Below are 14,264 nucleotides of genomic sequence, written 5' to 3'. Positions count from 1 at the left end.
AATTCTCCGTGTAGTCCAATCATATTTGCTCTACTACATTATTTCGGACACATATAACCACGTGACAAAACCGGTGCGTGTATATAGTATTTAGCTATCTCATTGGTCAGCATGAACAATTTCAACCAATCAGCTCCACAAACCCAAATAGCGTCAGAAGAAATCCCCGACTCCTCATTACGCATGCCCATCATTGTAAACTTCCGACAGCATGGGTCACTGTAAACTTTGAGTGATTTAACAAGATTATCATCTTTGGTTGTGAATTGAAACTACATCGATCACCCACAAATAAGGTGACATTTTAAAGCTGGCATTTCGATTAACATGAATGTCCTCCGTGTCTATTTCATACATGAAACGTACACCGGTCGTACTGAATTTGACAGATTCTCCAGTCATAGCTGTTGATAGTGTACGGTATATTTGACTGGACGCTACACCAGCAAAAGAATAATTGAACACAAATATATCACAACAAAAAGCTACTTGCAGGAAGTTCATTAAAAAGATAAACTGCACAAATATAATGTAACAGAAAAGTTCCGCATGAAAAGACACCCATCACAATGAATATGTTCGCCACTATTTTATCGTCGGATCATAGGTTTTCAGACACCATACGTTTCCGGACGCTCTAACGGGGATGTAGCATGTAAACACATACTTTTGACAAATCTACTGCGCAAGATAATGGTGATTAATCAGTCAACATATTTTCTGTTGATCCTTTGATGGAGAGGAATTGTCCGTTGATTTACAAAAAAGTGCATATTACATAAAACTCAATTCACCTCACTTCAAACATGGATTTAGATTAAATAATTACCCCAGACACAAGAAATGGCAAACGGTAACCTTTGTCAGGTAATCTGAGTGATGCTACCACTAACTCTACCTGTAATAAATTCATTAACTGAGCGACATGGATGACAACAAGGGAGTAGTAATCGTATTATCCGCGCAATCCAAAATACAAAAATGCTTTCACTGCATGGATATTATTAAAATTATAACCACCAGGGTTATTTCCAAATAACGACATCTGATGAACTTCCACATTCTTTTTGTCTGTTTGTTTAAGTTGAAGAAATTAATTAACATATGCCCTTTTTCAAAATCTTCATAGATCATGGGTAACCAGTCAGTGTTCAAAAATGCGTAAAACAGATATTGCCTCAAAGTTTATTTATGTTGTCCTTACAGACAAAAGCCCAGTCTCTTATCACACTCAGCAGAGTTAGCGAGCAATTTGACTCACGGCAGCTAGTGAGTCCTAGCGGCCAGTGTCAGACAGCCGAGAAGAAGCCAGAGATTAGTGCCCCGTTAAGAGTTGGGGGTATCCTAAACTAACCCTAACACAACTAAAACTAAGGATTAAAAAAGCCACATGTAAATATGTATTTTATGATACTTGATATTTTTTCATGAGATATATCTCGTTTTATTTAACTATTTGGTGGCAAACAGATGTTATAATAGCAACCCCCCGTAATTGTTTCCCATATGTGACATAATTGTGCCTGGTGGTCAGGCTTGGTGACTTGGTTGATTGCAAGTCATTGTGACTTAACAGTGTCATACTTTGCTCACAATGTCAACCACTAGTTGGTCTGGTCCAGACTGAATTATTTGAGGTAGATTCTATGTATGAATGGGTCTCTAATACGCCATGTGTGTCGTCAGAACCAATTAAATAGCTTCAGGTGGTAAGACTCATAGACTGGGGGCTTCTTGTAAAAACACTCAATTAGAAATAACTAAAAAATCAGTCAACTTTCGATGCAAAGCTTAACAAGCTTACTTAATGTAAAAACAGTCAATTACAAGGTGAGGTGAAATGTGGTTTATTTGCATTCAAGTTTGTTGCACTAACAACAACGTGCATGCATATATGTGTGTGTGGCTGCTTGTACTAGTCCGACCAAATGCTGATTTAGCAGTGCTAGTCCACTGAGATATGCCGAAGTTTAACATGAATACCCCACTCAGACACAGTATACTCATTCAGAACCGACCAATTCTTGTTTTAGCCCATTAATGCCAAGCACCAGGCAGGGTAACAACAAGTACCATCTTTTAATGTCTTTTGGTATGACGCGGCCATGGATCGAACCCATGACCTTCAGCTCCCTGGGCAGATCGTATGTCCACTAGACCACAGAGGCGGTCAAATGAGTTACGAAACTTACAATTGTTGTTAAGCAATAAACTACACTGCCATATAACGCTATTTATGGTTTATATTAATACTTTTTCATGTGGCTTTTATGACTAGGGTTAGTGGCCATTTTGACTTTTTGGTGTGGCCGTTTTGACCTGTTCCCACTGGGTGTTTGTCTCAGATGGGATTACTATTAGGACGATGACCATTCAATCACACTGAAATCTGAAACAGTGAGAGAGTGAGTGAGTTTGGATTTACGCGGCTTTTAGCAGTATTCCAGCAATATCATGGCGGTCCACACCAGAAATAGGCTTCACACATTTGACAACTAGGCTTCCCGACCGCCCCCACTAAGAAATATTACAGTGAAACCTTTTTGATCCTGAAGTACTCTACTTATGTTTCATGTTCCTTATGAAATCATCCAAAAAGCAGGATTTCCTGATAGTCCTATTTGAGTGTATACTGAGGCAAAGTGTAAATACAGGTTAGAAATAAACGAGAAATGTTGGTGCCCTTGTGATAAGCCTCATATTTAAAACTACTGAATACTAAAGAAGATAATCTCTTAATTTTGAACATGAAAATGATATGATTTATGTCAATGTTCTTGTCAAAAGTCAAGTAGTATATTTCCATATTTTTTAGTTTCATATCCTGTTCTGCTTTGTTTAACTGGTGAGTTATTATGTGTGTGGTGAGAAATACAAATCACACACATTCTATTCAGCAAGTTCAGCCAATAACAGTGTATCATATATTGGCTGAAGATCCCGGGTAGAATTGGTAAAAGGCAATAGCTTGTCATAAGAGGCGACTAATAGGATCGGGTGGTCAGGCTCACTGACTTGGTTGATGATGCATGTCATCATATCCCAGTTGAGTAGCTCAATCCTCACGTTGTCAATCACTGGATTGTCTGGTCCAGACTCGATTATTTACAGACCGCCGTAGCAGCTGGAATATTGCTGAATGTGGCGTTAAACAACAAACAAACACAATCTGCCAAAAGTGTTAGATTCTACAAGCACAAAAATGTCACTTGACATCATTTCCAGTGTGTTTTACTGTTAATACACAGACTTTTATTAGACGAGTGAAATTTTATTACTCCGGGCTGCTGATTCAGAATTGAATTCAGCAAAGATGAGATGATCGTGTTTGTTGCAGCTTGCCCAAACATGGCCACCTACTGGAAGTCAGTCCCACGCAAGTTCTGTGACTTCTGTAAATGCTGGATCACAGACAACAAGCCTGTAAGTACATGATGTTCTTAGACTGTGAGTGACCTATGCTGTGTGTACAGGTCACATTCATGTTGAGCTCGACCCGTGAAGATGCGGGGTAGAATAGGTCTTCAGCAACTCATGCTTGCCGTAAAAGGTGACTATGCTTGTCGTAAGAGGCGACTAACAGGATCGGTGGTAAGGCTCGCTGACTTGGTTGATGCATGTCATCGATCCAAATTGCATGGATCGATGCTCATGATGTCAATCACTGGATTGTCTGGTCAAGACTTGTTTATTACTATACTCGATCATATAGCTGGAATATTCCTGAGTGCGGCGTCAAACAAAAAAAAAAAAAAAAAAATCATGTTCAGCTCTGTACCACCTGATTGTGACATGTGGAACAACTTCACGGTGTTGAGTTAAATAGTTTGATTTGATAGAAGATTTGAGTCTGAGTCAGTTGTGATGAGGCGAACATGTAACATCCCTTCAAACATCATGCCGTCTGTAGACACAGACTCTCTGATCATTATTGTTTGTTTCCAAATCTTGAAAAATAATATATAGGTCCCACGATGAGAAGACCATGTGGACATGGTCTGTTACTGATGATTCTCTTGTAGTCTAGAACCGTTGAAATTCCAGGTTAGAATTGGTACCCGGCAACCAATGCTGGTCGAAAGAGGCGATGGATAGTCATGCTCGGTGACTTGGTTGTTTATGCTAAACATTAAACAAACAAATCCTATAATGTTGTAGTCATAACTTCATATGGCAATACATTTTTGGGTAATAAGCCGATTCTGACAAATGAAAAGTGAAAAAGAAAATATTTTGAAACACATTTTCTTTTTGTATTCCGCCGAAATACCGACATACCTGTTCATCAGAAATTTATATACAACACGACACTGTAACTCAAGCTGCTCACATAATAAAAAAAAGGATAATCAGAATTGTCTTTTATATTTGTATTTTCTTCACAAGCAGGGTTTTTCACAAAATGTCTCTGAACGAAGGAATGAAGTAGTCTGGCCCGTCAGTAATGATAAAGAACATGTCGAATGTTCCATTATAACCCATGTTTATAAATTCAATAACTTTCCTTATGTTGATTATGGTTAGAAAATATTCCTGACATCTTTTACACATTGTACGTGAATGGATTTCAGAGTGTTGATTTTCATGAAAAAGGGAAGAGGCATCAAGAAAATGTCAAGAAAAGAATCGAAGAGGTAAGTCATAAGTTATAGGAAAATAACAAGCTTGGTTTGGAAATTTGAAAACTGACATTAATTCTCAGAGGCAATTAAACCATCAAGTGTTCATTCCAAGCACAAGTTACTCCTCAGGCAAGGCTTATGTTATCGAGCTGTGTTTTCCCTTTAGTCCTTGTGAGAGGTTTTCAGAAGCAATTATTAACACTGGTGTCTTGTGAAAAAAGGAATTCCATTGTGACTTTGGATCACATGTTAGTTAAGGTCTTCCAGTCTCTGGATGCTGGTTGATGACTGTCTTTGGCTTGTTGTCATCAGAACTTTTAACATGGCCTTTTGTTGTTGGTTTTGACAACTCTAAGAGTATCAGCATGGATGTTTCAGGTCAAGAAGAAAAGCATTGAGAAGGCCCAGAGAGAAGAAGAAATGGAGTCCGATCTACAGAAGATGGAGAAGGTAAACATCAGACAAGATGTTTTCATCATATCTGGTTTTATATCATGTTACACAGTGTGAACTGTCCCACAAGCGTGTCCACTAGCCTATATCAAAGCCTAGTTTCTACGTCTTCCCGAGGCAAGCGGGTCCACTAGCCTGTATCAAAGCCTAGTTTCTACGTCTTCCCGGGGCAAGGGTGTCCACTAGCCTATATCAAAGCCTAGTTTCTACGTCTTCCCGGGGCAAGCGTGTCCACTAGCCTCTATCAAAGCCTAGTTTCTACGTCTTCCTGAGGCAAGCGTGTCCACTTGCCTGTATCAAAGCCTAGTTTCTACGTCTTCCCGAGGCAAGCGTGTCCACTAGCCTATATTAAAGCCTAGTTTCTACGTCTTCCCGAGGCAAGCGTGTACACTAGCCTTTATCAAAGCCTAGTTTCTACGTCTCCCCGAGGCAAGCGTGTCCACTAGCCTCTATCAAAGCCTAGTTTCTACGTCTTCCCGAGGCAAGCGTGTCCACTAGCCTCTATCAAAGCCTAGTCTCTACATCTTCCCGAGGCAAGCGTGTCCACTAGCCTATATCAAAGCCTAGTTTCTACGTCTTCCCGAGGCAAGCGTGTCCACTAGCCTATATCAAAGCCTAGTTTCTACGTCTTCCCGAGGCAAGGGTGTCCACTAGCCTATATCAAAGCCTAGTTTCTACGTCTTCCCGAGGCAAGCGTGTACACTAGCCTCTATCAAAGCCTAGTCTCTACATCTTCCCGAGGCAAGCGTGTCCACTAGCCTATATCAAAGCCTAGTTTCTACGTCTTCCCGAGGCAAGAGTGTCCACTAGCCTATATCAAAGCCTAGTTTCTACATCTTCCCGAGGCAAGCGTGTCCACTAGCGTCTATCAAAGCCTAGTTTCTACGTCTTCCCGAGGCAAGCGTGTCCACTTGCCTGTATCTTAGCCTAGTTTCTACCCTTGTCACATCAAGGCCACTTTTTTAGCTTGAGCCTGGTGCCACCTCTCATAGTGTCCCTGGTAATGAAAATGCGATATCCAATCAGATCGCTGTTCTTATCTTGTATAGCTTCACAAAGATAGTTTCTACGTCTTCCCGAGGCAAGTGTGTCCACTAGCCTATATCAAAGCCTAGGTTCTACGTCTTCCCGAGGCAAGCGTGTCCACTAGCCTATATCAAAGCCTAGTTTCTACGTCTTCCCGAGGCAAGCGTGTCCATTTGCCTGTATCAAAGCCTAGTTTCTACGTCTTCCCGAGGCAAGCGTGTCCACTAGCCTCTATCAAAGCCTAGTTTCTACGTCTTCCCGAGGCAAGCGTGTCCACTAGCCTATATCAAAGCCTAGTTTCTACGTCTTCCCGAGGCAAGCGTGTCCACTAGCCTATATCAAAGCCTAGTTTCTACCTCTTCCCGAGGCAAGCGTGTCCACTAGCCTATATCAAAGCCTAGTTTCTACGTCTTCCCGAGGCAAGCGTGTCCACTAGCCTATATCAAAGCCTAGTTTCTACGTCTTCCCGAGGCAAGCGTGTCCACTAGCCTATATCAAAGCCTAGTTTCTACGTCTTCCCGAGGCAAGCGTGTCCACTAGCCTATATCAAAGCCTAGTTTCTACGTCTTCCCGAGGCAAGCGTGTCCACTAGCCTATATCAAAGCCTAGTTTCTACGTCTTCCCGAGGCAAGCGTGTCCACTAGCCTATATCAAAGCCTAGTTTCTACGTCTTCCCGAGGCAAGAGTGTCCACTTGCCTGTATCTTAGCCTAGTTTCTACCCTTGCCACATCAAGGCCACTTTTTTAGCTTGAGCCTGGTACCACCTCTCATAGTGTCCCTGGTAATGAAAATGCGATATCCAATCAGATCGCTGTTCTTATCTTGTATAGCTTCACAAAGATGGCGACTACCATAGGCGGTGGCCTCGTCGATTAGATAATGAAAACATTCACAATTTTCTCCCTGACTTAAAAACATAGGCAATCATTTAGGGGTTAAAAGATGTAAAAGCGGTAAATCAATTTCATACAAATATGCACCAATCGTGGATGTTGATTTTGTGAAATGTTTTCTGATTGGACTATCGATATGTGGGATAGTCCAGTCATATTTAGCACAGGAAAGTTGGCTTGATGTGGCGAGGGTGTGAAACAAGACTTTGATAATAAGGCTACTGGACGCTCTTGCCTCTTGCCACAAAAAAATGACGACATTCCTTTCATTTCAGGCAGCTTTAGAGGCATTCAAAAAAGATTTAGAAAATGATCCTGCATTAGCGGCCAAATATTTTGCTAAGGCAAAAGCTGCCAAAGGTGAGTATTGGCCAGGCACTCTTGCTGAAGTTTAACCTTAATCACATATTGTACCGCCTCTTTGGTCTAGTGGTAGAGCGTCCACCTGGAGAGCGGAAGGTCCGGGGTTCGATCCCCGGTCGCGTCATACAAAAAGACGTTAAAAGATATTACTTGATGTTACCCTGTCTGGTGCTTGGCATTAAGGGGCTAAAACAAGGACTGGTCGGCTCGGAGTCAGTATACTGTGTCTGAGTTGGGTATTCATGTTAAACTGCGGCATGGTATCTCAGTGAGCTAGCACTACATATCAGTCCGGACTAGTACAAGTAGCCACACACACACACGTGCATGCAAGTCACTATATGAGTGCAATAATCTTGGACACGACGTTAAACCCTATTTCACCTCACCTAATTACATATTAGATAACTCGTAGATTAGATTAGAAGCTATTTGTTACAGAATTCAAAACCTGTAAATTATATTATATCTTTGTTTCTTGAAGCTGCAAAGTTGATAATGTCTTGATGTCATAGACATGTCAACAGATAGTGTGTGGTTATGTTGTCAGACAGACAGTGTGAGGACACTGGTTATGTTGTCAGACAGACTGTGTGGTTATGTTGTCAGGCAGATAGTGTGTGGACACTGGTTATGTTGTCAGGCAGATAGTGTGTGGTTATGTTGTCAGGCAGACAGTGTGTGGTTATGTTGTCAGGAAGATAGTGTGTGGTTATGTTGTCAGGCAGACAGTGTAGTTATGTTGTCAGGAAGATAGTGTGTGGACACTGGTTATGTTGTCAAGAAGATAGTGTGTGGACACTGGTTATGTTGTCAAGAAGATAGTGTGTGGACACTGGTTCTGTTGTCAAGAAGATAGTGTGTGGACACTGGTTATGTTGTCAGGAAGATAGTGTGTGGACACTGGTTATGTTGTCAAGAAGATAGTGTGTGGACACTGGTTCTGTTGTCAAGAAGATAGGGTGTGGACACTGGTTATGTTGTCAGGAAGAAGTGTGTGGACACTGGTTATGTTGTCAAGAAGATAGTGTGTGGACACTGGTTATGTTGTCAGGAAGAAGTGTGTGGACACTGGTTATGTTGTCAAGAAGATAGTGTGTGGACACTGGTTATGTTGTGGTGTTGCAGAAGCTGCTGAATCCAACAAGAAATCAAAGAAGAAAGTCCTCAAGCCGGAGAGTGACGAGGAAGAGGGAGCTCCTGACGATGTGGACGTGAAGGAGTGGTTCGAGGCCAAGTCTCCCGAGGGCTACACATACTACTGGAGTACAGTCACAGGGGGTGAGTGATGGGAGTTGGGGGGTTGGGGGGTGGTGATGGGGAGTTTGGGGGTGGTGATGGGGAGTTTGGGGTTGCTTGATGGGGAGTTGGGGGGTGGTGATAGGAAGTTTGGGGGTGTGTTGAAGGGGAGATGGGGGGGGGGGGGGGGGTGATTGGGAGTTAGGGGTGGTGATGGGCAGTTGGGGGGTAGGGGGTGGTGATGGAGAGATAGGGGGTGGTGATTGGGTGTTGAGGGCAAGTGATGGGGAGTTTGGGGATGGTGATGGAGAGTTTGGGGGTGAGTGATAGGGAGTCTAGGGGAAGTGATGGGGAGTTTGGGGGCAAGTGATAGGGAGTCTAGGGGAAGTGATGGGGAGTTTGGGGGAATTTATGGGGAGTCTAGGGGAAGTGATGGGGAGTTTGGGGGTGAGTGATAGGGAGTCTAGGGGAAGTGATGGGGAGTTTGGGGGAATTGATGGGGAGTCTAGGGGAAGTGATGGGGAGTTTGGGGGTGGGTGATGGGGAGTCTAGGGGAAGAGATGGGGAGTTTGGGGGAATTGATGGGGAGTCTAGGGGAAGTGATGGGGAGTTTGGGGGTGGGTAGTCTAGGGAAAGTGATGGGGAGTCAAGGGGAAGTGATGGGGAGTCTAGGGGAAGTGATGGGGAGTTTGGGGGAATTGATGGGGAGTCTAGGGGAAGTGATGGGGAGTTTGGGGGAAGTGATGGGGAGTCTAGGGGAAGTGATGGGGAGTTTGGGGGTGGGTGATAGGGAGTCTAGGGGAAGAGATGGGGAGTTTGGGGGTGAGTGATAGGGAGTCTAGGGGAAGAGATGGGGAGTTTGGGGGAATTGATGGGGAGTCTAGGGGAAGTGATGGGGAGTTTGGGGGTGGGTGATGGGGAGTCTACGGAAAGTGATGGGGAGTCTAGGGGAAGTGATGGGGAGTCTAGGGGAAGTGATGGGGAGTCCAGTGGGAGGTGGGGTTAGCTGTGTCAGTTTCGGTGTGATATCTGACGGTGTCAGGGTAGTGAGGGGATAGGATGCAGAAATAACCTGTCCACACCCATATCTGATGTTCTTCTGTTCTTGGCAGAATCTGTGTGGGAGCCGCCCGACTCATTCGTGTCACTTGCAGAGCAGGAACAGACAGAGAAAGGGGAGACAACTCAGGAGGAACAGGTCACGGAAGTATATACCCATCACCTCCTTGCTGCTTACATGACTGACTGTCTGATAGGTGTTGTCAACTACTCACTGTTATATATACACTAGTGGATCCTGGGCCTTCCTTGTCAACCAAGTAACACGAGGACAGTGTGAATGTGTGGGCTTCCTGGGGGTATCATGGTACCGCTAGGAAGGTGTGCTCACTAACCTGTGAGGGGTCACGGGTGGCCCAGTCGTCTGAGGTGCTGCGATTCGCTGTGCAGAGTTGCGTCACTTGGGCACACCAGAAACCTGGGATTGTGGGTTCGAACCCGGTTCGCCCCGATTATGTTTCTAGGTTTGTCAGCACCATACCCGTGCTCGTGGGTTTCACCGAAGTGGTAAACGTCTGAGACCTGCATCACTTCGGGCATTCCTCCCACATTAAGCTGACACACCGCGATATGACTGGAATAGTGTTAAAAGTGGTGTTAAACCCTACTTTTTGTTACTGCATAAAATGGTTTTCTCTCACTCTTTCAAATTTAGTTGCCATGGTAAACAAGTTTTGTTGATTTCAGGAAGAGAACCATTCATTGAAAAGGAAATATGATGACAAGAGTATAGAAGATATATCACCGTCTTCAATCCCCCTCCCTGTAGAGAGCATCCCCTTGCCTAGCGATGACCCCTCCCCACCTAGCGATGAACCCTCCCCTATAGATATCCCCCTGCCGGCTGAGGAACCCCCTCCCAAGAAGAGGGATGACCCAAAGTGGGCGCGATGTGCGTACGGCACCTGGGAGACTGTGAGGGAGGAGGAACCGTGAGTAGCTCACTCATACTTCCCCGATAAATATATCACAGTCTGTATGTATGTCACTTGTACTTCCCCGATAAATATATCACAGTCTGTATGTATGTCACTTGTACTTCCCAGATAAATATATCACAGTCTGTATGTATGTCACTTGTACTTCCCCGATAAATATATCACAGTCTGTATGTATGTCACTTGTACTTCCCCGATAAATATATCACAGTCTGTATGTATGTCACTTGTACTTCCCCGATAAATATATCACAGTCTGTATGTATGTCACTTGTACTTCCCCGACAAATATATCACAGTCTGTATGTATGTCACTTGTACTTCCCCGATAAATATATCACAGTCTGTATGTATGTCACTTGTACTTCCCCGATAAATATATCACAGTCTGTATGTATGTCACTTGTACTTCCCCGATAAATATATCACAGTCTGTATGTATGTCACTTGTACTTCCCCGATAAATATATCACAGTCTGTATGTATGTCACTTGTACTTCCCAGATAAATATATCACAGTCTGTATGTATGTCACTTGTACTTCCCAGATAATTATATCACAGTCTGTATGTATGTCACTTGTACTTCCCAGATAAATATATCACAGTCTGTATGTATGTCACTTGTACTTCCCCGATAAATATATCACAGTCTGTATGTATGTCACTTGTACTTCCCCGATAAATATATCACAGTCTGTATGTATGTCACTTGTACTTCCCCGATAAATATATCACAGTCTGTATGTATGTCACTTGTACTTCCCCGATAAATATATCACAGTCTGTATGTATGTCACTTGTACTTCCCAGATAAATATATCACAGTCTGTATGTCACTTGCTCTTCCCAGATAAATATATCACAGTCTGTATGTCATTTGCTCTTCCCAGATAAATATGTGACAGTCTGTATGTGTCACTTGTACTTCCCAGATAAATATATCACAGTCTGTATGTCACTTGCTCTTCCCAGATAAATATATCACAGTCTGTCTGTATGTCACTTGCTCTTCCCAGATAAATATGTGACAGTCTGTATGTGTCACTTGTACTTCCCAGATAAATATATCACAGTCTGTATGTATGTCACTTGCTCTTCCCAGATAAATATGTGACAGTCTGTATGTGTCACTTGTACTTCCCAGATAAATATATCACAGTCTGTATGTCACTTGCTCTTCCCAGATAAATATATCACAGTCTGTCTGTATGTCACTTGCTCTTCCCAGATAAATATGTGACAGTCTGTATGTGTCACTTGTACTTCCCAGATAAATATATCACAGTCTGTATGTATGTCACTTGCTCTTCCCAGATAAATATATCACAGTCTGTCTGTATGTCACTTGCTCTTCCCAGATAAATATGTGACAGTCTGTATGTCTCTCGTACTTCCCAGATAAATATGTCACAGTCAGTATGTACGTCACTCATACTTCCTTGATAAATATATCACAGTCTGTATTTCTTGCATACTTCCCAGATAAATATATCACAGTCTGTATGTCTCTCATACTTCCCTGATAAATATATCACAGTGTGTATGTATGTCACACATACTTTCCCGATAAATATATCTCCGTCTGTATATCACTCATACTCCCCGGATAAATATATCAGTCTGTGTATCACTCGCCTCTCCCCGGTAAATATATCTCTGTTTGTATGTCACCCATACTTCCCAGATAAATATATCACAGTCTGTATGGCACTTATACTTCCCATGTATCTCATACTTCCTGTATGTATCTCATACTTCCTGGCTCAGATAAATATTTGTTTCTTTTCAGTCGCATTGATCAAATGTGTTATTTACATGCTTCTTTTCAGTTGCAGTGATCAAATGTGTGATTTACATGTTTGCTTTCAGTCACAGGGATCTGATGTCTGATTTACACGTTTAGTGTTTCCAGTAACAGTGATCAAATGTGTGATTTACTCGTTTTCAGTCACAGTGATCAAATGTGTGATCTACACGTTTGTTTTAGTCACAGTGATCAAATGTGATTTACACGTTTGTTTTAGTCACAGTGATCAAATGTGTGATTTACTCATTTTCATTCACAGTGATCTAATGTGTGATTTACACATGTTAAGTGTTTCAGTAACAGTGATCAAATGTGTGATTTACACGTTTGTTTTAGTCACAGTGATCAAATGTGTGATTTACACATGTTTAGTGTTTCCAGTCACAGTGATCAAATGTGTGATTTACTCGTTTTCAGTCACAGTGATCAAATGTGTGATTTACATGTTTGCTTTCATTCACAGTGATCTAATGTGTGATTTACACATGTTAAGTGTTTCAGTAACAGTGATCAAATGTGTGATTTACTCGTTTTCAGTCACAGTGATCAAATGTGTGATTTACAAGTTTGTTTTAGTCACAGTGAACAAATGTGTGATTTGCTCGTTTGTTTTCTGTCATTGTGATCAAATATATGATTTACGCATTTGTTTTCAGTCCTCCTGATATGGAACTGCCAAAGACGGTGAATGAAATCCCCCTTCCTGATCTCCCCCAACAGGAGCCTCGGTCAAGGTTCAAGGAGAAAAAAGTGACCTCTCTAGGAAGCGGATCAGGGTCAGTGACCTTCAAGAAGAGAAAGCTGGGATCTGGGGCACGAAACGTCAGACAGAGAGACAATGATAACTGAATGGTTGCAAGGGGACAGACAAAATGATTAAATGGTTTCCATGGTAACTGTTGCCATTGGATAGGTAGGGACTGAACGAAATTCACGATGGTGGAATGCTCACATTTTTAAAAAATTATTTTTTAGAAGCTACTGTACTTTGATTGAAGGGAAATGAGTAATGGCAATATATTATATTGCACAATATTTTTTAGATCAACCATATTAATATTTAGAAACAATAAGATATCATTGACAACATGGATTTTCTGTTGAAACAACAACCTCAGCATTGAAACTGTAGACATGTACTCAACTGACACGAAGGATACCCTAACCCCGTTCATATATATTGTTTCAATATTTTTGTTGAAAACTTCCCTCAAATATGTCACAGATATGTATATTAAGCATATAATTCTCCTCTTTATATCTTAGTGGGCACTTCCTGTGTGTCTGTCTCAGTCGCACCTGAAGCATTCTGTGATAGCATCTACGATTTTATTACACATTGACTGCCATCCTCAGCATTGAGCATGTTTAGTTTGTGCTGCCGTGGAACATGCTTAGTTTGTGCTGCTGATGTCAGAGGGAGCTGTTGGAGGTGAGCTCCTCGTCATGATGGAGAGAACAGAGAGAGACTGTGACTGTGCTTCCTTGTTTGGAAATTGGGGGCTTGAAGGTCACAATGGACAAAATATCTCACCCACTGATACCCCAATAATGCCCATTCAAGTTTCCCTGAGTATCCCATTATACCCCCCCCCCCCCCCCCCCCAAAGTGTAGGGCAGATCCTCAGTAAGCTTTCTTCCTTTTATACATTGTATGTAACATGTCTGGAACTAGCCCAGCATTAGCCATTGCTGGTGTCACTGGGGACAGCTGCTGCTTAGTGTGCATGTGTTTCACGCACAGATTCCTTTCTCAGACCACCTGCGGCATGTCAGAGTCATTCAAGGCGCCTCAGTTTGCAGGACAGAATCTCTGTCATGGCTGAGGTCATGTTTGCAGAGAACGTCCCACAGAGCTGAT

The 14,264-nt window shown here is 42.5% G+C and overlaps 1 protein-coding gene across 1 annotated transcript; it reads left to right on the top strand.

Moving 5' to 3' along the window:
• The first annotated feature begins 203 nt into the window (after positions 1–203).
• Positions 204–13,998, top strand: LOC139449992 (WW domain-binding protein 4-like). Its single transcript, XM_071231604.1, has 9 exons — positions 204–296; positions 3,338–3,423; positions 4,572–4,634; positions 5,001–5,072; positions 7,271–7,355; positions 8,487–8,639; positions 9,710–9,804; positions 10,344–10,588; positions 13,060–13,998. The coding sequence occupies exons 2-9, from the start codon at positions 3,349–3,351 to the stop codon at positions 13,250–13,252; spliced, it is 981 nt and encodes a 326-aa protein (XP_071087705.1). The 5' UTR covers positions 204–296; positions 3,338–3,348; the 3' UTR covers positions 13,253–13,998.
• Positions 13,999–14,264: the final 266 nt, after the last annotated feature.

Source organism: Haliotis cracherodii, unplaced genomic scaffold (assembly GCF_022045235.1).
Source record: "Haliotis cracherodii isolate W230 unplaced genomic scaffold, xgHalCrac1.p SCAF_8, whole genome shotgun sequence".
Classification (NCBI taxonomy): domain Eukaryota; kingdom Metazoa; phylum Mollusca; class Gastropoda; order Lepetellida; family Haliotidae; genus Haliotis; species Haliotis cracherodii.
The sequence above is the reverse complement of the archived record's forward strand: the minus strand, read 5'-3'. Positions and strand labels throughout refer to the sequence as shown.

Bases quoted from the DNA above. Each gene is read 5' to 3' on its own strand.
- LOC139449992 (XM_071231604.1), top strand. From the start codon at position 3,349: ATGGCCACCTACTGGAAGTCAGTCCCACGCAAGTTCTGTGACTTCTGT. The intron at 9,805-10,343 runs GTATATACCCAT...TGTTGATTTCAG, and splicing joins AGGAGGAACAGGTCACGGAA to GAAGAGAACCATTCATTGAA. The intron at 10,589-13,059 runs GTGAGTAGCTCA...ATTTGTTTTCAG, and splicing joins ACTGTGAGGGAGGAGGAACC to TCCTCCTGATATGGAACTGC.